This window comes from Monodelphis domestica, chromosome 1, assembly GCF_027887165.1.
Source record: "Monodelphis domestica isolate mMonDom1 chromosome 1, mMonDom1.pri, whole genome shotgun sequence".
Taxonomy (NCBI): domain Eukaryota; kingdom Metazoa; phylum Chordata; class Mammalia; order Didelphimorphia; family Didelphidae; genus Monodelphis; species Monodelphis domestica.
In genome coordinates this window covers 46,847,609-46,871,016 of record NC_077227.1, presented here as the reverse complement: position 1 = coordinate 46,871,016, position 23,408 = coordinate 46,847,609, and the positions used below count along the sequence as shown (strand labels likewise).

Sequence of the window (23,408 nt, the reverse complement as noted above, 5' to 3'; positions counted from 1 at the left end):
GAGGAGGGGAGAGAAAGAAAAAGAATCTTGTAACCATGAAAAATATTCAAAATTAATTAATTAAATAAATGAACTTTAATAAAGGAAAAAATAAGGTGAAGAAAGCAAAATAAGGAACTGCTGTTCTTGAGCTGACTGCAAACAATGAGGAAGAATTGGTTGGTAAAGTAGAAATGACAGGAACCTTGGAAGGCAGTGACCATGGGATATTGGAGTGAGTTTGTGACTGATAAGGAAGGGAATGCCTTGAATACCTTAGACATTGAGAGTGGATTTCTTAGTTCAGAAATAAGACAAGTCAGATTCTAAAGATCTGAGCTTTGGGGCAGTAGTGGGTCTTTTGTGGCTGGGATGTACACTCCTTCCTTATCTCTAGCATCTAAAATCCTTGGTTTCTTTCATAGCTTTGCTGAAGTGCCACCTCCTCCTTGAGGACTCCCTAGATCTTCAAATTACCAAGCTTTTATATTCTCTGTGTACATGTATTTGGTAGAATGTGAGCTCCTTGAGGGGACTGCTTTTTCATTTATTCTTGTCTCTGTATTCCGAGTGATTCACTCATAGTAGGCACTTAATAAATAAATGGGTATTGATTTGGACTGAACATAATTGGCTTTAAAGGAGAGAGTTTTTCAAGAATGTCCTTTTCATAATGCAGTCACACAGTTGATTCTAATAAGGAAAAAAATGGAAGATCCATACAGCTGCCTGGGGAACTCATCCACAAGCTCAAATGTTTAGAGGACAAGTATCAATACATGTATAACCCGGATGGAATCGCTGGCCAGCACTAGGAGGGGGAAGGGAAGGGAGAAGTTTGATCATATAACTTAGGAAAATGTATATAAATGTGTTAGTATGTGCAATTGGTAAAAAACAATTATAAAATACAAAAAAGGACAAGTATCAGAAATGGAAGAGAGGCAGAAATATTGAGAATGAATACAGAAAAGAGTCAAAGCCCTATAAGAAAATGGGCAGGCTTTAAAATCCATTTTGAAAAATATGCTCCTGATAAATGTCAAAGAAAATAAAGGTATTTTTTTCATTGAGAGAAAAAAAGGCTCTAAAACTATGCCTATCCTTTGACCTGGCAGTGCCACTACTAGGTGTGTATCCCAAAGATTCTTTAAAAAAGGAAAAGGGCTTACCTATACAAAAATATCTACAGCAGCTCTTTTTGTGGTGGTAAAGAATTAGAAATTAAGGGGTTGGCCATCCATTGAGGAATGACTGAACACATTGTGGTAGGTGATGTTAATGGAATACTATTGTATTATAAGAAATGACAAACAGGATGCTCTCAAAAAATCCAGGAAAGACTTACATGAACTGATGCAAAGTAACGTGAGCAGGACCAGGAGAAATTATACATGGTAACTGCAATAGTACAATGACCAACAGTGGATGACAGGATACTCAAAAAAGTCAGGAAAGACTTACATGAACTGATGCAAAGTAACGTGAGCAGGACCAGGAGAAATTATACATAGTAACAGCAATAGTGTACAATGATCAGCAGTGGATGACTTGGCTGTTTTCAGCAATACAGTGAGCCACAATAATTCTAAAGGATGCCCATCAGAAAATGCTATCCACTTCCAGGGAAAGAACTGATAGAGATCAAAGCAGACTTTTTAAAAAAAGCTTTATTTTTCTTCTTGTTTTGGTTTGGTGCTTTCTTCACATGATGAATATAAAATTGAGTTTTTATGACCGCACATATATAAATTGTATCAAATTACCTGTCAGCTGAGAGAAGAAGAAGAGAGAAGGAAGGAGAGAAGTTGAGCATTAAAACATTTTTTAAAGAAAACATGATGACATTTAATAGGGCTCCTCATAGATTCAGCAATCAGCTGCAGATACAGAATTGGGGGAAGAAGTTGAGGAAGAAGTTCATGTAAGAAAGACCTGTGGGTTCTCCAGGACCACAGGCTTAACAGGAGTCAGTTATGGGATATGGCCACCTGAAGAAGAAGCAGGATGATCTTAGGTCTGCATTCATGCAGGGAAGCATTGAGTCAAGAATATGGGAGGTCAGAGTCCTGCCATATTTTGTCCTGGGAATATTGTCCAGTTCAGGACATCAAATATTAGAGGGAAAATTGAAACTATGTCCCAAAAAGGACAGTAAGTAGGATGGTGGGGGGCCTGGAGATCATGCCATAGGAGAATGGGCTGAAGGAAGTAGATGTTTAGTCTAATGTCGAGAAATCTGGGAGGCAGATGGTATAATTGTTGCCTTTTAAGCATTTGAGGAAGTCATATAGAAACTATCTTGTGCCTTTGCATAGCTTCAGAGGGCAAGCAAGTGTCTCAATAAGTGCCTAGAAGGAAGAGAAAACAATTTATTAGGTGCCCATTAGGTGCCAGGCACTATGCTAAGTACTTTACAAATATATGGAGGCTGGGTGGGTAAAATGCTGAACCTAGAAGCAGAAAGACTGGAGTTCAAATTCTATCTCAAATACATACTCTGTGACCCTGGGCAAATCACTAAACCTCTACCTGACTCAGACATTCACTAGTCATTGTGCTAAGCACTTTGCAAATATTATTTCATTTGATCTTCACAACTCTTAAGAAGTAGGTGCTCATTTTACTGTTGAGGCAGACAGAGGTTAAGTGACTTTCCCAGGGTCACACAATCAATAAATGTTTGAGGCTGGGTTTGAACTCAGGTCTTCCCCACTGAAGGCTAGTCCCTGTACTCTTTACTTAACTTACTTAACCTCATAAAGCTCTCTCTTCTTTTAAGACCCAACTCAAGTATCATGAAGCCCTTAAGGATTCCTCCACCAGATGCTAGTGCCCTCCCTAATTACCTTTTATTTAGCAATCTTGTATTTATTCTCTTTATATTTATTCTGTTCATTTATAAATGTCCCAATTGTGTGTCCTCCACCCCCATTCCACCAAATTATCAGCTTCCAAATAAGTGGGTTTCTTCCTCTGTCTGGCACACAGTAGGTGCTTATTAAATGCATGTTGATTCATTAAGTAATTGATTTAAATCACAAAAGGAAAAGATTCTGGATTTCTTCACAATTAGAGCCATTCGAAAAAGTCTTAGGGAGTTGGTACCTGAGGGGTTCAGTCAGAGAGAGGTGGGATGGCCATTTGTCAGGGTTGTATCAGGGAATTCTGGCTCAGAAATGGGATGACCCAGATGACCTCGAGGTCCCTCCTTCCCAATTCTGAGAATCTGATCTCTGTGACAGCTCTATCAATGGCACTCAGTGGATTGGAGTTTAGAGAAAGGCAAGGCATTGCCCTGGTACATGACCTAATCGTTACTGATGTGATCGATAGCTGATAGATATTGACACAGTTCTGTTAAGTTTGCAAAGGGGACTTGGTAATATAATGATCTCCACTTCCAGCACCCCCCCCCCCCATCAAGCCTCTGAAGCAAGCACTTTGCAAAAGAGGAAACTAAGGCTGACATTGATTTTTGAGGGGAATATTCATTGAGAATACAGAGGAATCTCACTGAGGTAGGATTAAAAGCCATCTTCCTGATAAAATCTCTAAACTACACAAGGTCCCCTGTGCATTTCAGTAAGAGAGACTTGTCCTGGGGGGCAGCTCTAAGTGGGGTGATTAGGCAAGCCCCTAGACCCCAGGAAAGACAAGTCAGCTGGATGTGAGCTCAAAAGCCTTCATTAGGAATCTCCTAGCTGGATCCTGTTTTTACTGAGAGAATTGCCCAGATGTAGGCTCCACTCCTGCCCAGTCTTCTAGTCTGAGACAGAAGCCTCTGCTGAGAAAAAAACAATTTGGGGAAATCAAAGGGCAAAACTAGTCACAGGACTGCCCCCGTTTCAGATTTCTAACTCAGACGAATTGGGCTTTGCCTCTTACCAAGCATATGAATGACCTCACTCCACCAGCCTGGGCTGCATTGGCTGGGACAGAACAGAAATCTCTTCTTGTTGCCATCCTTCCACAGCCAACCGCATGGTCCTTAAGACATTTAACCCTTCCCCTTCCTCTTCCCCCCATCCCTACTCCTGGACCTTTGGACAAAAACTGCCTTTCTTGTCATTTGAACATCTGAGTACCTGGGTGATTTTCTTTCTGTTTTTTTTTGGGGGGGTGTTTTAATTTTAAATATAACTGTCTTTTAAGACGTGATGGGGAATGCTCTCCACCTCCAGAGGAAGAACCACTGCAGTCGGATGGATGTGGCTCAAAGCGAACTATAATCACATCGGTGTATTTACGATTTTCTTTGGGGTTTGAGTTCTAGATCTGAGTGTGCTCTTACAGCAGTGCCCAATTTGGAAGTGTATTTTGCATGATAATAAAAAGAATTTAAAAAATAACTACCACTTTCCAATAACTCCCCCCTTTGTCACTGTCCCCCTCCTACACACAGACATACACAGCAGAACCCTCCTGCTTTATCTATGATGGAGTAAACAAATCAGCCTCCTGGCTATGTCTGACAGGATCCTCCTGCTTCACCAGGGAAATACTCAACCCAGCCTGGTCCAGGCCCAGCCAAGAGATTTTCCCTGGAACCCAGGCACAGGGTGTCCATAATTAACAAAGCAAGGGAAAGCTTTGAAGGTGGGGAAGCAAATAGGAGATCTTAGCTTGGGTCAGATGAAGCTCAAGGGTGGAATGTGGCAATGGGAAGGTCCACAGTGTTCTGTAGGAAGGCACCCATAGCCCAGCACCTTTCCACAGGGAGGAGAGAGACAGGTGCTCCTTTCAGGCTGTGGAAGCCTCAGTTTGTCACAGCCAGTCATAGTTCTGAAGCCTCTGAGAATTGGTTTTGTTGGTTTGTTTTTTTAACATTTCAGTGGTCAGCATGTGTTTCATCCTTCCTTCCCTCTTCATCAGTTCATATAAATCTTCCCCAGGAGTCTTCCTTCCTTTGGTTTGGACTTTAATATTCCAACAACCCAAAACCAGGTTCCTTGTTTTGTAGATGTGGAAGATAATGTCTGTCTATTTGTCCGTCTGTCTGTCTCCAGAATGACTCGTGGGGGAAGCAGTACTCCTATGCTTTGTTCAAGGCCATGAGCCACATGCTCTGTATAGGTTATGGGAAGCAGGCACCAGTGGGCATGTCGGACGTCTGGCTCACCATGCTCAGCATGATCGTGGGTGCCACCTGCTACGCCATGTTCATCGGCCATGCCACAGCCCTCATCCAGTCACTGGACTCCTCGAGGCGCCAGTACCAGGAGAAGGTAAGTCAGAGAGGGGCTCTCTGGGGTAGCCCTTGATGGCTGGCAAGACACTCATGTTAGCAGCTCACCTTCTTCTAATGCTCTACAGTTTACAAAGTGCTTTTTTCACCACCATTTTGCCAGATAATGGATATTGGCTCCAATTTTACAGATGAGGAAGGAAGCCAGGAGTCAAGAGAAGGCTTGGGACTTGCCTACAGTATCATAGCTAGTTGGCAGGGACCTGGGGTTTTAGCTTGGTTGTCCTGAATCCAAGAGTAGTGTTCTTAATGATGATTGTATGATGTGTTATGCCCTACTGCTTCTTGGAGTGAGTGCTGTTTACCTACTTCCAATACCAGCAGGATTCCTTGGTACATCGTGCCCAAGGTAGTCCAGGGGAAGTGTAGGGTAACCTGTCTGTTGACCTTCTTTGGGGATGGGACATAAAGGGATGGTTTTTCAGTAAGGGCTTCCTGAACCTCCATGCCTCAAGTGCTATGAGAGTCACCTTAAGGGAGCTCACAACCCAGTTGGAAGACTGTCATGAACACACAACAAACAGATAGCAATCGTGTTTGAAGACAAGACTCTACTACAGGAACTCAGAGGAGGAGATCAGTGAGCTGGGTCTGGAAGGACTGGTAGTGTGAAGAGTTGGACAGGAAGAGAGAGGGCGTGGAAGGCTTAAGGAATAGTAGAGGTAGATGGGTAACAGTTCCCATCTATGGAAAGAACATGGTACAGATCCATATGGATTGAATCTAAGATGAACCTGGAAAGATGGAACTGGATTGTAAAGGACCTCGAATGCCAAGCTTGGATTAAATTTTATAAGCAAAAGGAAGTACTAAGAGTTATTTGATTAGGAGACTTTGTGATCTGAGCACTCTAGTACATATTGATCTGACATGATGTGAATGGTGGATTGGAGGGGTCAAGGATGACCAGAGGAAGGGGCCCTGGATTATGCAGACTGAGCCCTGATTCCAGATCCCTGATCCCATCCCCAGTCTGACCCAGACCCAACTCTGACCACAAAGTGCAGGTAGGATACTGATACTAGTCTGGGGGGAGTCACATAGTGGGAAAGGATGTTGAAAGAGGAATGAATCAAAGAGATAGCCTGAAGAAAAAAAGCAGGGTCTGGTGCCTGATTGGATGTAGAGGCAAGGGAGAGGGAAAAGAATAGGTCAAAGGGTATTTTTGAGTCTGAATAACTATAAGGAGCCTGAGGGATTGGCTTACTGGATTTGGTGGTCTCAGAGAGAGATCTAAACCTCCATGATGTCCCTCATGGCACATCTATAACTTGAACTTAAGTACTTATAACAAAGACACGGTCCCTACCTGCCTTCATAGTGCTTGCAGTCTGAGAGGGAGCTATGACAGAGATGGCTGAAGCTATAATACTACACCAATGTAATACTATTATACTAATGTATGTCTGATAAATATATAAGAGAAGGACAGAGCAGAGAATAAGATCTGAAAGGACAAAGATCAGGTTGGGAGTAAAGTTGGGCAGTGGAAAGAAGACGGGGAAAATCAGAGAATCAAGAAATCAGAATCCTGTACAAAGTAGCATTTGGGTTGGGTTTTAAAGGATAACTTGAAATCCAAAAGGTTCCAGTAGAGAGAAGGTGTTTCAGGCATATGGAATGAATGAGCAAGGGCTTGGAGTTAAGGCGAAGGCTTGTCTGAGCAGAGAATCTGTGGAGGAGAGCAGAGTGACATTAAGATCAGAGATCAGTCAGTTATGATCCAAGCATTTCTTGAGTACCTGCTTTGTGCCAGGCACTGTGCTAAGCACTGGGGATTCAATGGAAGACAAAAAACAGTTCCTGGTCTCAAGGAACCCACAGTCTACTGGGAGAGACAGCATGCAAATGACTATGGACAAACTAGATATAAAACAGATGGGGTGGCATATCAGAGGGCAGCTAGGTGGCTCAGTGAATAGAATGCCTGGTCTGTTATTAGGAAGACCTTGGTTCAGATCTGGCTCTCAGACACTTACTAGCAGTATAACCCAGGGCAAGTCACTTCACCCTGTTTGCCTCAGTTTCCTCATATGTAAAATGAACTGGAGAAGGAAATGGCAAACCACTTCAGTATCTCTGCCAAGAACACTCCAAATGGGGTCACAGAGGGTCAGACAAGCCTGAAATGACTGAAGAACCACAAAATGGAAGGGCAACCCCTAGTAAGGAAGATAAAGATGATCAGGAAAGACCTCTTGAATAAGATCAGAGGAGAAGGTGAGGTGAGGAGTGAGAGGATTCCAGGTAGGGGGAGACAGTGGAAATGCAAAGAGTTGGGAAGTGGAGGATCTTGGGTGAGGAGCAGCATGGAAATCGGTATCACTAGATTGTAGAGTTCATGGATGGGAGTAAAGATATTGGAAATACTGGAAGAAATCAGATTATGAAGGACTTTGAACCCCAAACAGAGGACTTTATATTTGATCTCCAGAGAGATTTCTAATCAGAGAGATCAGATTTGATAGGAGATCAGAGATTTAGAGACAGAAGTGACCATAAGAGGTCATTGAGTTCAAACCCCTCCTTTCACAAATGAGGAAACATCCCCAGAGTGGTTAAGTGACATCTGTAGTCACAAAGGTTGTAAGCTGATAAGCCAGGATTTGAACTCAGATCCTTTACCTTCAAATCCAGCACTCTTTTGACAGTACCACACTGACTCCAAGGTTAGAATCAGGTTGTAGAGAGCCTTGAACCTACAGGGCCATATGCATATGCGTAAACATCCTTCGTGCATAGACATAGATGTAGTTTGGGATGGGTACCCATCTCTTCTCTCTCCAGGATGCCCAATGCTAGAGATGCTCTCTCTCAAAATAGATGGATGGGAGCCAGTGGAAAGCCATAGCCCTAGGAACAGCTAGTCCAGCAGCGATTCCTGCCCAGTGAGCTCCAGCCTTCCCTCTCAACCACGCCTGCCTCTCCAGGGGCCCAGGTGACTTTGTCTGCCCTGGTGATGGCTGCATTAATATTCATGGCAAATCATTACTCATCTCCCTCACCTTCCCCTCACCCAACCTTGACCTGCCCCAGCAGAGGACTGAATGGGAGCTGAAGCTTCTGCTGTTCTAGAAAGGGAAAGGATAGGGAAGTCAGCACTTACTGAACCCCACTGGGCATACAGCTCTTGACTCAGCTGTGTTTCTGGGAGGCAGCAAAAATTCAGAGGAAGGAGAGATCACTGTGGCGGCACGTGGTCAGGGAAGGCTTCCTAGAAGAGTAGAACTTGGTCAGGTCCTTGAGATAGGTAGTCTGGACCGATGGAGAGGAAAAGGAGGAGTAGAGAGTCTACTGATGAGTTGTGTGGGATGGAATGGAGCCTAGAGCTGGGAAGGAAGCTGGTGGAGTGGGGAGTGGAAGGGAACACCTCGGGATGGCATTAGGGGATGTGGTTTGGTCAAAATTACAGTCAGTCTCTGATAGAATTAAGGGGTCAATTCATAGGGGTTAGTGGTCACTAATGATTGGATTAGGATTAAGGATCATTTTGTGACTGGAGAACCATTGAGTTGGGGAAGGGATGTCTTCGGCCATAGTTAGGGGAAGGAATATGCTGGAGTCAGTTCCAAAAACGGACTGTTAAATTTTCAGTGGCAGCATTTACACCCCCCAAATCAGCAACTACTACCAATCCCGGCTTGATTTTTTTGTGGATTGTCCAGACTTAAGAAAGTGACAAAGAAAATGTTAACACTTATCTATGCTATGTGTATGCTTTTTTCCCCTAACATCTGATTGTTAAATATTTACTAGCTCTCCTTGTTAGGGTTCAGTCTAGGATAAAACTAGATGGAACTGTTCAGGGGATTAAAGGCTAGTTTGTGGCTGGGCTAAAAGGTGCTTTGTAGCCCGTGTTGGGGGCTGTGTCAGGGCTGAGTCTCTCTCTGGTCAGTGGGCTGGCAAAGAGGGTTCCAACTTTTCTTTGGGTGGCATCTTTTACCCCAAAGTTGGCTCGTACCCATGACCTTGGCCTCCTTAGCTCTGAGCACACATGGCCGTGGGAATCCTGAGAGTGCAAACAGTCTGGTGGCAGCTGTCTGTGAAGGAGGGTGTTTATACCCACACACGGATGTCTGTCTCCCCACACATGCTTCACTTGCTTTCTGCAGACACAGCTCTCAGCACACACATCTCCGTGTACCATTTGTGTGACATGTGTTCATATGCTTCCATGTACTGGGTTCTCATAGACAAGCCCAGTCAAGAGAAAGGCCAGTGATGGGCTGACGGGAGGGGAGAGTGCAATGGGACAGGCGATACAGGTTCCTTCTGCATGTGTCCAGCATGGACCAACTCCCCATCCAATGGACAGAGAAGGTAGGACTGCTGGATGGCATAACGCCCCTGTCACATCGCCAAGGGCTTTTTATCTCAGTAATAAGGGCCTTGTAGCACTCTTGGCTGGGAATCTTAGTACAGTACTATAGTGCACTAGGAAGAGGACTGGATTGGGCACCAACCATTCTGTGACCTTGGATAAGTCACCTCTCCCATCTCAGCCTCAATTTCACTTATAAAACAAATGAGTTGGAGTAGATGAGTTCTAAGGCCCCTTCTAATTCTAGATTTCTGATCCATGTTCCTGATGCCAGGATTCATTTCAGTCATTTTCAGTCATGTCTGAGTCTTCATGATGCCATTTTGGGCTTTTCTTGGCAAAGATACTAGAGTGGTTTGCCATTTTCTTCTCTAGCTCATTTTACAGATAAAGAAACTGAGGCAAATGGCCTTAAGTGACATGCCCAGGGTCACACAGCTAGTAAGTGTCTGAAGCCAGATTTGAACTCAGAAAGATGAATCTTCCTGACTCCAAGCCTAGTGCTCTGTCCACCTTGCCACCTAGCTGCCCTTGCCAGGACTTGTGCCAGTAACAAAAATGCTTGTTGCTCTCATAATGACCACTATTAATTCTTCAGTGCAAGGAGTAATGAGTGTATGACCTCAGCACAGACTTGTAGCCCAAAATACAAATTCCTCTGCTTTGCCCTTCCAGCCCTTCATAATTTGGCTCCAAGTGACCTTTCCAGATGTCTTCACCAATGTCTTTCCTAAGTGCTACTTGACCTCCCTGCCTGGTTTGAGGTTCACCTCACCTCATACCATATTCTACCTTGGCATAAGCTATCTCCCACGTCAGCCTCAGAAGATTCTCAGACTCAACTAGGCAGCTAGGAGCCATGGTGGATAGAGTGTCAGACCTGGAGTCAGGAAGATTCATCTTTCCGAGTTCAAATCTGGCCTCAGACAGTTACCAGCTGGGTGACCCTGGGCAAACCATTTAATCCTGTTTGCCTCAGTTTCCCCATCTGTCAAATGAGCTAGAGAAGGAATGACAGACCACTCTAGTATCTTTGACAAGAAAACCCCAAATGGAGCCATGCCGAGTTTAACACAACTGAGCAACAATGACCACAAGGCAGGAGACCTATCTAGGATTGCTAACATCCAAGATGCTGATGCCATCTCTATGCCATATGATGCCCAACATCCCTAAGAATCACTCTGGTTTTGCCTCATGTATATTTTTCATTTATATCTTTGTGTGTGTTTGTATTTTCTTTTTCCCTCCTTGTAAGGGAATGTAACTCCTTGAAGGCAGGGATTGTTTTGGTTGGGGTTTTTGTTTCCCCAGTGCCTGACACATTGCTTATTCAATGCTAGTCAGATGAATTGATTAACTAATTAAATAAGTAAAGTGGTAATTTAACAGATACGAACACCACATTCATGGTCTGATGTTGGGGCAGGAATCTTCGGGGTACAATGCTCCTCTGAGCATCTATGGGCCTTTGCCCGGGAGTATATGTGAGGAAATACTCTGTTGGAAGAAGACCAAAGAGATCCACTCCCAAACGGGGTTTCCATTTTCTTCCTTGACCATTTACTGTCTTACTTGTCCTTTACTGGCCAAGACTTCCCTGCTATTGGTGGAACAGGAAGTCCTATGATGGCTCCCTACCAGTGATGCCTCTTAGATCCTGTATCCCATGGTGCTCTGTTTCTTTCAATTAGATTGAGAACCCTGCACTTAGAGCTAGAAGAGACCTCAGGGATCATCAAGGCCAACTCTTTTATTTGACAGTTGAGGATACTGAGGCTTAGAGAAAGATGTAATTTGCTCAAGGTCACACAAATAAAAGACCAAGTGGGATTTGAATTCAAGTCTCAGTGTTAGGACTTCATACCCAAGCCTCTTCTCACTGCCCTGGCCCACTAAGGTTCTCTTCATCTAAACAAAACACCCCCCACTTTCTTTTCTGTGCACCCCTGAAGAAGAAGGTGGGGCTTTTATAATATATTGACCTTGAAAGGAATGAAGACTCTTTGGGGGCTTTGGAGGATGTGGATTTGGGGTTGAATCCTAGCCCTGCTACTTACTACGGGTGTGACCTTGGACAAGTTACTCCCTGGGTCTCAGTTTCCTCACCTTTAAATGATAGAGCTGGATCAGATGGTCTCCGAGGTTCCTGCCAGCTCAGTAGATCCTGGAATCTATTAAATCTCTAAAATACCCCAATCCAGCCATAGAGTCCAGCTATAAGACCAGGGTCTATCTGACTCACATCTGGGTCTGACCTGGCCACATGGTCCTGCCTCTGGGGCTTTCTGGACAAGAACCCCCTCTAAAACATCTCTGATTCTCTTCTCTGTGACCATCTTTCTGCCTCTCTCTCATCTCTCATCCATCTTCCATAGGGTAAGGAAGAAGATAAATCCAGGGCTCTTCAGGGTAGGGTTGAGGGGTTCCCCCTTTCCTTCCTCTCTCATGGCCTACCCTGTCACCTCTGCACCTTCTCTCTCTTCCCCAGTACAAGCAAGTGGAACAGTACATGTCCTTCCACAAACTCCCACCTGACACACGACAGCGCATCCATGACTACTATGAGCACCGCTACCAGGGCAAGATGTTTGATGAGGAGAGCATCCTGGGCGAGCTGAGTGAGCCACTACGGGAGGTGAGCATGCCACTGAGCTATGAGCCCCCACTCACCTACATGCACCCTCCATTAGGGACCTAGAGAGGTGGGGTAGAGGAAAGGGGCTGGAAACCCTCCATATTAGTCTCTGCTCTCATACTCGACCCTAATTATTTCTTCCTCTGAACCTCTTTTCCTCTCTTCCTTTTCATTTTTATCTACTTCATCTTTCCCGGGGTTCCCCTGCCCAATTTTGTACTTACTTCTTGATTTCCCTGTCCCACCCTTCTCCATTCCTTCTCCTGTCTCCCTACCTTTGCTGTGGCTGGCCGAATAGGAGATTATCAACTTTAACTGCCGGAAGCTGGTGGCCTCGATGCCCCTGTTCGCCAATGCAGACCCCAACTTTGTGACATCGATGCTGACGAAGCTGCGGTTTGAGGTTTTCCAGCCAGGTGACTATATCATCCGAGAAGGCACCATCGGTAAAAAGATGTACTTCATTCAGCACGGTGTGGTCAGCGTCCTCACCAAGGGTAACAAAGAGACCAAGCTGGCAGATGGCTCCTACTTTGGAGGTAAGATAAAACTCTGTCTCCCCCACCCATGAAATAGGATGACAGCCTGCCAAGGCCTGAGCTACAAGAGTAATTCATCCCTTTACATTCTTCTCTGGGAGACTAGAAGGTGCTCCAGGAAGCTGGAGGGGGAACAGGGTGAAAAAGGAAGCTGAGATCTTGCCTGCAAGCCAAGAGAGATAGCATCAGAGTAATAAGGACCATGCATGCTAAGGCAGGGCCAGACAGCAGAAGTAGAAGGAAGGGTGGGGTATTGCTGGTCCTCCAGATCAGAAATAAGGCTTCCTATTTAAAAGAAATATTTTAAACTAGATTTTATTTTTCAGTCCACAAATATTACCTTTCCTTTCACTTCTTCACTACCGTCCACTGAATAAAGGAAAATATAACTCTTGTAACAAAATATCAATTCCCCCCAAAATTCCTGCATTAGTCATAGCATATATATATATATATATATGTATATATATATATATATATATATATATATATATATATATATATATATAATTCTGCACCTTGAGCCTACCCTTTTCTGTCAGGAGAGCCTGCTTTGTCATGAGTTGCTCATTGCATGGGTCAGAGTCCTTTTAAGCCTTTAAAAGTTATTTGTGTTTATTATGTTGTTATTACATAAATTGTTCTCCCAGTTCTACTCACTTTACCCTGCATCAGTTCATACAAGTCTTCCCAGGATTTTCTAAAAGCATCTTCCTTATCATTTCTCATAGTACCATAATGGCTTTGGCCAGTCCCCAGTTGATGGGCATCTCCTTGGTTTCCAGTTCTTTGCCAGGACCAAAAGAGGGAATATAATATATTTTTTGTGCATATGAATCTTTATCCTCTTTCTTTGATCTCTTTGGGGAATATGCTTTGGGGCATATAGGTGGTACCACTGAGTCAAAAAGGGATGCATGATTTAGTAACTTTTTAGGTGTGGTTACAAATTGCCTTCCAGAAGAGCAACATTATTTCACAGCTCTACCAACTACACAGATGTGCCTGCTTTTCCCTAGTCCTTCCAACAATTGTCATTTGGATTATCATTGCATTGAGCAAGTTTCTTAAAAACCAGCACTACAATCAAAGCTTCATTTTAAGGTTGTCCCAAGTTGAAACTGCTGAAGGACGCATGCCTCAGTGCCCCTCATCTAGGGCCATATCTCATGTCTCCTTTGTCTTTGGTCTTGTCTCTCCAATATAGAGATATGCCTGCTGACCCGAGGGCGGCGCACGGCCAGCGTCCGGGCGGATACCTACTGCCGCTTGTATTCCCTCTCTGTGGACAACTTCAATGAGGTTCTGGAGGAATATCCCATGATGCGGCGAGCTTTTGAGACTGTGGCTTTGGACCGGTTGGACCGCATTGGTGAGTGGTGGTGGCAGGGGAGCTGGCTGAGCCATGTTGATGAAGCCAAAGGGAATGAGGGTGGTATGACTGACCCTCCTCGTTTATAGAGGGAAGAGCCAAGGCTCAGACACATTAAAAAACTTGGCTGCACGTCACACCCTCTAGGAGGGCATCTAGCTTTGCCCATTCCCACGAGGAGCATTTGTCCATCATTCTTATTCTCTCCTGGCTCTCAGCTCTCTCTTCCTCTGCCCCAAATCACCTCCTGTCTCTTGTATAGACCTAGAGACACTCAGACTGACCGTCTTCAAATGGAAATGCCACGGAGGAGCAGCCTCCTTGGTATCCCCAGAGCTTTAATCAATGATGATTGATTGATTGATTGATTATCTGTTCTTCCCCCCTTCTGCTCCCTCCAGGCAAGAAAAACTCTATCCTTCTGCACAAAGTCCAACATGACCTCAACTCAGGAGTCTTCAACTACCAGGAGAATGAGATCATCCAGCAGATTGTGCAACACGACCGAGAAATGGCGCACTGTGCACACCACGTTCAGTCGGCTGCGGTCTCCACTCCCACTCCGGTCATCTGGACCCCCTTGATTCAGGCTCCCCTGCAGGCAGCTGCTGCTACCACCTCTGTGGCCATCGCTCTCACCCATCACCCCCGCCTCCCCGCCGCCATCTTCCGACCCCCGACTGGCGCCGGCTCCGGGCTGGGCTCGCTGGGTGCTGGGCAGACTCCGAGGCACCTGAAACGTCTCCACTCCCTGATCCCGTCTGCCCTGGGCTCTCCAGCCAGCACCCCATCCCAGCTGGATACTCCTTCCTCGTCCTCCTTCCACATCCAGCAGCTGGCTGGCTTCTCGGCCCCTGCGGGCCTCGGCCCCTTCTCTTCGGCCAGCTCTCCTCCTGCTGGCCCCGGACCGCCCCCACCAGGGGCCTGTGGCTCCCCGCTTGAGACGGCCTCGGCAGCTCCCACCACCCCAGCCGCCACTGGCTTCGGCCACTTCCACAAGGCGTCGGGAGGCTCCCTCTCCTCCTCTGATTCACCATTGCTCACCCCACTTCCCAGCCGTACCCGGTCCCCTCCAGGCACTCAAGTGCAGCCACTGGCTGGGGCTGCAGGGGGGCTGGGGCTCCTGGAACACTTCTTGCCGCCTCCAGGCTCTTCAGGCTCCCCATCCTCTAGCCCAAGTCAGCTGGTTCAACCACCTGGAGCCTCTTCCCCAGTCTCCGTCCCACCAAGTGCATTAGGGATGTCACCAATGCAGCCTGAGAGGCTGCCCTTTGCCATGGGGGCCTCTGGAGGGGTGTCCTCGGCAGCCTTCACACCCAGGGGCCTCAGCCCCCCGAGTCAGAGCCCAGGCCCAGGGAGAACTTTTCCGTGCGCCCCACCCCGGGCATCAGGTTCCCATGGCTCCCTGCTTCTGCCCCCTGCCTCCAGCCCCCCACCACAGATCCCCCAGCGCCGGGGCACCCCACCTCTCGCTCCAGGCCGCCTCACACAGGACCTCAAGCTCATCTCAGCCTCTCAACCAGCCCTCCCTCAGGATGGGGCTCAGACGCTGCTCAGGGGCTCCCCTCACTCCTCAGGGGAGTCCGTGGCTGCCTTCCCACCTTTCCGGGGTGGAGGCGGGGGCTTTGGACCCCTGGGAAGGCCCTTTGGCACAGGCCCGACTCAGAGAGTCACCTTGCCTCGGCAGACGTCCTCAGGTTCTTTGCCCCCACCCCCACCGTTGTTTGGGGCTGAAGCTGCCTCCCCTGGGGGCCCCCCCCTGACTGCTGCCCCACGGGGCCGAGAATCCACAGGGCTGGTGGGTGCTCCAGAGCCACCTGTCCGCTCCAAACTGCCTTCTAACCTCTGAACTGGGGCTCTTACTCTTGCCCCCAATCTTTTCTTTCTCCCTCCTTCCTTTCTTCAGGTTTAACTGTGATTAGGAAAATGACAATAACAGTAATAATTATAATAACCCCCAACACACACACACACACAGCCCAGGACGGGAGAGCACCAGGCATTCCTCGAGCTCTAGATTTGGGGGTCACTTGCTTTTAGAGGTTCTTTGACCACTTGAGGAAAGGGGGGAGGGAGGGAGGGCCTGAGAGCCCAGGAGGGAATGCGGGGAGATGGGGGGAAGTCAGATATGTCCTGGGGAACCAGATGGGGGGCCGGGGTGGGAAAGGCTTTCCCTGAGAAAATATCCCCCCTTCTTTGTTTGAGGTGAGCCGGTATCCCTGGCCCCTGAGCGGAGGGACCTGAGCTCCAGAGGCTGAAGAGTGTCCCGTCCCCTTTCCAACCTCAGTCCCAACCTCTTTCCCCTCCGCCTTCCCCTGGGGAAGGGTCCCACGGAGTTGGGGAGGGGGAGCTCACCACTGAGCCGGGGTTGGCTGGCCTAGCAATTTTCTACCATGAACCTAACGAGCTATAGATATGTATATGTATGTATGTATGTATGAATGTACATGTATAGCCACATAGAGCCCTGTATAGCCATGTAGATACTGACAAAACAGACACTCGCTGTAGTTTTAACCCAACAGTGCCTGGCAGCCCAGGCCATAGTGTACATAGGGCCCCCCTGGCCCCGAGCCCAGCTTTGTAGAGCCTTTCCTTCCCCAGAGCCGGGGACCCCAGGGCAGCCCCCTTCTCAGCCTCAGGGCAGGGACTTCCACAGCTGGGATAGAGCAGACATCTCAGCAAGGTCCCCTAGCTAACCGGGCCCCCTCCCACCCCGACATCAGGGAGTGGGGAGCCGGAAAGCCTGGGCTCCCATCCCAGCTCTGCCCCTGCCTCCCTGGGAACCTGGGGCTGTTTGCCCTTTCTTTCCGAGGTTGTTTCCATATCTCTCAAGGGAGGGGGTTGGTTTTGATGATCTCTAAGGTCTCTCCAGCTCCACTATTCTAAGATTCCTCTCCCAAGGCCCTCTCTGCCCCAGTTTTATAGTGGGGGCTCCTTATTTCCTGGGCACGGGGCTCCCAGATGGAAAGACTTCAGAGCTCCCCAGCAGCCCCTCACCTGCCACCTGCCTCGGTGAGGCAGAAACCTCCCAGCTAAAAGCACAGACCCTCCCTGAGAATGGAGGAAGGGACCGAGCTGGAGGGTCTGAGGTCAGCACTCCATCCTCAGGCTCTTTAAGGGTCAGGGTCCCAGGGGGTCTCCTGCCCTGCCCCATAACAGTCACCATCCTAAGACCCAGGGAGCAACAAGGTGGGTCTGTCCATGTCTCAGCAGCATCTGTCTGGGAGTGGCGATGGAAGGAGTTATCCTATTGTGATCTGGCAGCCAAAGGACTGTTAGCCACAAAAATGGGCTCCCCTGGCCACAAGGCTCCCCTTCAAAAGCTTCCTTTCAATTCTCTGCATCACCTGTTTGCCTAGCCTCGTGCTAGGTGCTATGGAGAAGACACTCCCTTGTCCTCAGGAAACTCAAAATCTAGTTTGAGTGATGATACAAAGAAAACTAAATGGCAAAAAAAAAAGACCGTCAATAAAAGGCCAAATGAAGGATGAAGACAGCAAGTACCATGGGGTGGAAGGCAGGGAGAAGTGGTCACTGCAGACTAGGATGAGGGGGGAAGCTCCCTGGGGAAGAGAGGGGAGTGGACTTAAGCTGGCCAAGGAAGAGTGAGGATAGGAGTGAGAAAGGGGCTTCCATAATTGGGACGATGGTGTGAGCTGAGTTAATAGTGCAATTGGGTAACAAGGAGGAAATTAAGCTGGTTTATTGGGTTGATGGGTTTTGGGGAGCCCCCTGGATCAAAGGATGGGCTTATAGAATGGGGGTGGACTATGGAGAACTCAATGCCACCCTAAAGAATTTGTACTATATCCCCAATCCTGGATCATAGAATGTTAGAACTAGAAAGAAATTTAGACAGCATCTAGTCCTATCCTCCTCACTTTAAAGGAGAAATAACTTACCCAGAATCATTTGCAGAGCTCATCCATGGCAGAATTCAGGTCACGGTCTAAAATTCAGGTCTCTTGACTCACTGTCTAGAAGGCAATGGGGACCCACTATGGATTCTGGAATAGCAGCCATGATGGAAAGAGTGTGGATTTTGCCCAGGGTTGGAGTAGGAAGAATTTGGGATTGGGAGGTGGGGGGATGGAGGGGAAGGTCTGCTGGTTATGCCACCACCAGTCCTGTGCACTCCCAAGAAAGACCAGAAATGACCATTCACCAAGACTTTCCCTTGAATTCTACTCTTCCACCCTACCACCTCAGCCCTCCCCTCACCCCCATTCCTGTGGAACTAGGTCGGCTACCATGATCGCTGTCCTTGGTTCAGAAGTGGGAAGATTGTAGGTGCTTAATAAATGTTTTTTTGGATTGATTTATTGTGGGGGAAGATAAGCAGAGTGCTAGGTGGGACATTTGCTGCTCTCTAGTTCCTCTAGGAAACAGTTGGCCTCTGAGACTCTCTTTCCCCCTATACCTTTGTTCTTTAGTCAGCCTCACTCTGCAAGAGACCCAGGTCAAGGGTGGAAAAGATTCTTTGTAATCAAACTTTGAGCTGAGGTTGTGAAGGGAACAATGGCAGCCCTGAACTGAGGCCATGGGCTGAGAGAATTAGAAGAGATTGAGTTCCTATTGCCTGGGCATTCTGGAATGACCTTCAGGAAATCCAGAATTCTCCTCCCAAGGGGTTTGAGATCAGGGCATCCAAGGAGAGCTCCACGTTTAGATCAAGATGGGGCTGGGAGGAAGGGCTGGCAAGCTAGGCTTTGCCCCCAGAGGATCATGGGAATTCTTTCCAGATATGGGTACCTCCAGGTTTCTGAGCCTGTGAAGCCTACCCAGCAGAACGTCTAGACAAGGGGGGTGGGGAGTGACCAGGGCAGTTCTAAGTAACACCACAGGACAACAGGCTGGAATATCCTCAACAATAACTTGTTGGAGTTGACACTCTGTCGGGGTGCCTGGTAGGTGGGGAGAGAGAGGCCAGCTGGTCTCTCTCTCTCTCTTTTTTTTCTTTTAGGAGATCAGCCATACCCTGGCTCAGCCCAGTCTCAGATGATGTGATTGGGGAAAGGTCTGGCTTTGGTAACTACCCTGGTACTCCAGCCCCTGGGGCCATGCTCCTACAGTGCCAGATGGATAGGATCTGATTGGTAGGTTTTCTCTGTGTTGTCCATGACTTTTCCAAGCTAAAATAAGACTTTGGGATGGGGGGGTGATCCGTGTCCTCCAGGCCCGTGGCTCGGGAATTAGCGTTCCTCTGCCTGGCCCCAGGGGTGCAGAAGTAGCCCGAGCCACGCCTTGTAGCAAAGTCTGGCTATTCCCGGCCAGCAGATGAGAACTGGATTAGGTTTAGAATGGCTTCGACCACGGCACAATTTGCCCAGTGAAGTAGTGAGCCTCTCATCACTGGAAGTCTTCAAGGGGAGGCTGGACGACCCCCATCGGGACGTTGTACTGGATGGTCCGGGAGTTCCCTCCTAGAGCGAAGGTTCTGTGCTCCTGGGTGTGAGCCCATCCTCCACACACCCCCCAATTTTCCCACACAAATATTGTGGGGCGACTATTTGCAGCCCCATAAATAGGCTCTTAGACCACCTTCCAGACGCCAGGGATTGAGCTCTAACGGTGGGTTTTCAGGCGCAGGACCTGTCAGTTTGGGGAGGTGGGTTTTTTTCTGGGATGGGGTGGGAAGGGGAGAGGGCGCGTTCCTTGCGCTCTCAAAAGCACCTCTAAGAGAGACTCCTGCGTGCTCTGCCTGCGAGCAGGGTCGGCACCCCTACTGGGAATGAAGGGCAGAAGGGAGGCGCTGGTGGAGCCAGTGTGGACCGGCACTCGGTCCCTGCCGCAGATCTCTTAAGTGAATCGCTAGAAGGGCGGGGCCTAGCTTCCCCTCCTCTGCTGGGACTCTGGGGGCGTCCCCGGCCCCTGATACTCCACGGGGTCGTCATCGTGGCCCCCACTGACAGGGGCTCGTGGGGGATAAGCTTGGGCTGGGGGAAGGGTGCTGTGGGGCACCCGAACGCCCCGTCTTCATCGCCCTCTCCCAGCCATACCCCTCACCCTCTTCCCCCGCCCCGCAGAGCTGGCCATTTTGGATTCTTCCACTTTTAAAAACAGAAAAAACGGTGACTGCACCGGATTGTATATTTTATTTAAATAAAACAAAAACTTTCAACAGCCGCCTCTCCGCTGGGGTTCCTTTCTTGGGAGCAGGGAAGGGGGGGGGGGGGACTGAGCTCTTTATAATGGCCTGAGATGGCGGGGAGGTGGGAGAACAGGGGGATTCCTGATGGAGCCAGGGATGAAGGGCCTTAAATCCCAAGCGGGAAGCTGGCGTCAATCCTAGAGAAAGAAGGGATCCCTGGAGCTCAATGGACCGGAAGGGAACTGACAAGCTCAGACAAGCATGTGCCTCTGGCAGCTGCTTGGAGCCTTGCAATGTGGCCACCAAGGGTGCTCTCCAATGTGCTGGGCACGCTGCCCTTTCCCCAGGGCTCCGACTCTTGGCTCTTGCTGCAGGTTTGCGGCTGTGGACCACCTGAATCCTCCCTGATTCTCCTCCTGGTCTTAGCAGCCTTTATCAGTCTGCTTTGCTGCTTCCTCCTCCTCCAGCCACCCAAAGATCTGTACTCCCCAAGGCTGAATGAACCCCATTCTCTTCTCCTGTGGTCATTGCTGCTGCTGCTGCTCCTGCTGCTATGAGTTCATTTGTTGCCTTTCCACGAATAATTCTCAGATTTTTATATCCTGCTCTGCTCTTACCATTGAGCTCTAGTCCCACATTCCCAGAAGCCTTTGGGACACCTCCACCCGACTGTTCTGTCAGAATATCCAACTCAACATCTTCAAAATGGAATTTATCATCTCATCAAACTGGAACTCAATATCCGCCCAGGTGTGGGTCCTTATAGCCTCACATCTGGACTACTGCAGTGGCCTTCTGGTTCTCTTACCTGCTTCGAGTCTCTTCCTGTTTCCCTCCATCCATTACCCAGTTGTCAAATCAGTCTTCCTAAAGTACAGGTCTAACCATGGTACCTCCCTAGCAGTCAACTACATTGGCTCCTCCAGGATCAAAAAAGAAAATCCTGTTTTGGCTTTTAAAGCCCTTCATCACCTGGCCCCTTCCCACCTTTTCAGTCTTCTCATTGCATGGGACATCATACCTCCAAATTATAGAAGTGTTTCAGGCCAAACTGTAAGCAGGAACATTCCTTTGCTTCCCTGCATTCTTGTGACTACTAACCCTAAAACATCTGATAACTCCTATAAGACCCTGCTACATCAAAGGGAAAGTCCCCAGAGAGGATGATCCTCCTTGGATGGACACAGAGATACACCTCCAAGCTATGCTTTGATATCATCGGGTTGTATCTAAGATATTTATCTGTCCCCTAAACTATGAGGGTCATCCTCTATCCAGGACATAAGACACCACTCTGAGCCCAGTCAGATGACCAACCCCACCCCACCCCCACTTGTGCCTGGGTGCATACCCTCCTCTAGTCATGGATCACCTGCTGTAAAGAGTATAAAGACCCCAGAATTGATCTCCTCTAGAAAGTGGCTTTCCATCTATGCTGTCCTTTCAGCCGACTTCAACATTACCTTCAAAATGAATAAATTTCTTTTTATTTTGAAGCTAAGTTTTGGAGTCTTGCATTCTTGCATAGAGTACCCTTCTTGAACCTAGACGGTTCATCTCAAGCCCCCCACAACACTCACACCTTATACTTCCTGTGAAGAGTGAATCAAACTTTGTCTATCCATCAGCATTTTGAAGTTTATCAATCAAATACATAAACACCCCTATTTAACACTAAGTAAGAGTGTTCACAAGTCACTTGCTAAAGTGGGTGACAACTCTAGAGGCCACAGCCCTGCCCCTGGGCAGTGCTGCATTTGGTTCCCAAAGTAGAGGAAGGGACAGGAAGTGATATGGAAAAAGGACTAGAAGAAGTCCTGAACTTCCTGTCCAAGGGATTTTGACCTTCACCTTCACTTGGGACCTTGGTTCTTGGACTGCTTCTTGGAGGACTGCTCCTGGATCTTCTCCTTTGGACTTTGGTGTTGGAGGGAGGGCTTCACCTTGGGACTTGGACTTCCATCTTCTCCTTTGGAGTTCATCTTGGGTGGGTGAGTAGATGACCTTCCTTTCCTGGCTTCTGGAGAGATTGGTTTTGGAGATTCCTGATTTAGCTTTGGAGGAGGCTGTCTTGGTGGAATTCTAGCTGAAGACATTCCTCACTGGATGTAGGGAAGCCCCTGAGGGGCTGAGCGTCACTTTGCTGGAGAAGGGCTAGTAGGCTTGTTGAAATCTGTCTCTTTACCTACCTTTTCCATTTTCACTTTCTACTTCTTTGTAAATAAAGCTATTCCAAGTCATTTTTTATTTGTTATAATATCTTTAAATCAGTGACCACAATATTACTTTAGAATTCTCATGTTAGTATAAAAGCCTAAATTCTTACATTGTCATGTATTCTTGAAAAGAGTACCCTTCCTGAACCCAGAGGGTTCACCTCAAGTCCCCCACAATAATGACACCTTATACCTCCCACTCCCCATTCCAGTGACTGGCCTCCTTGATGTGTGTCACATAAGACACTCCATCTTCTGTCCCTTAGAGCATCTTTCTGTGTCTCCTTGGTCACCTCCCCCATCCCTGGAGCTCTCTCTCTTTCTCTTTTGATCCCTGCTTCCTGGCTCCCTGGCTTGCTTTTAGTCTCAGCTAAAGCTCCACCACCTTCTGTAATAAATCTTTCCCAGAACTTTCCCAGAACTTAATCATAGTGCATAGTACAGTATCTCTGAGACTGCCATTCAGTCATTTCAATTGGATCTGAGTTTTCATGACCCCATTTGGGATTTTCTTGGTAAAGATTCTGGAGTGGTTTGCCATTTCTTCTTCCAGCGGATTATGGGAAATAGAGATTAAATGACTTGCCCAGGGTTACACAGATAGTTAAGTATCTGAGGCCATTTCCTTCTCCATTTCATTTTCCAGATGAAGAAATTGAGGCAAACAGGGTTAAGTGACTTGCCCAGGGTAACACAGCTACTAAGAGTCTAAGGTTGTATTTGAACTTAGTTATTCCCAATTCTAGACCACTGCCATTTAGCTGTCCACTGAGATTACGTCCAATTTATCCAATAGGAAAGTGCATAATTTTTTGTATCATCTCAACTAGATTGAAAGGTATTTGAGAGCAGAACCTCCCCCCACTCCCGCTTTCTTTGTATCCCCAATGCCTGGCACACAGCAGGAACTTAATGAGAGCTTGTTGAGCCCCTTCTTCCATCTTCCATGGTTCTGTTGGTGGCACTGCCATCACCCCAATCTCCCAAAGTGGAAGCCTCCT

At 47.6% G+C, this 23,408-nt stretch overlaps 1 protein-coding gene across 1 annotated transcript in view; it reads left to right on the top strand.

The window, feature by feature from the left end:
* Nucleotides 1–20,226, top strand: part of HCN4 (hyperpolarization activated cyclic nucleotide gated potassium channel 4) — a 133,257-nt gene extending 113,031 nt beyond the window's left edge. Inside the window, exons 4-8 of the mRNA XM_056798446.1 lie at nucleotides 4,989–5,207; nucleotides 12,040–12,186; nucleotides 12,485–12,725; nucleotides 13,933–14,097; nucleotides 14,499–20,226. Coding sequence (XP_056654424.1) covers nucleotides 4,989–5,207; nucleotides 12,040–12,186; nucleotides 12,485–12,725; nucleotides 13,933–14,097; nucleotides 14,499–15,946 — 2,220 coding nt within the window. The 3' untranslated portion in view covers nucleotides 15,947–20,226. The remainder of the gene's footprint in view (nucleotides 1–4,988; nucleotides 5,208–12,039; nucleotides 12,187–12,484; nucleotides 12,726–13,932; nucleotides 14,098–14,498) is intronic.
* The last annotated feature ends 3,182 nt before the right edge of the window (nucleotides 20,227–23,408 follow it).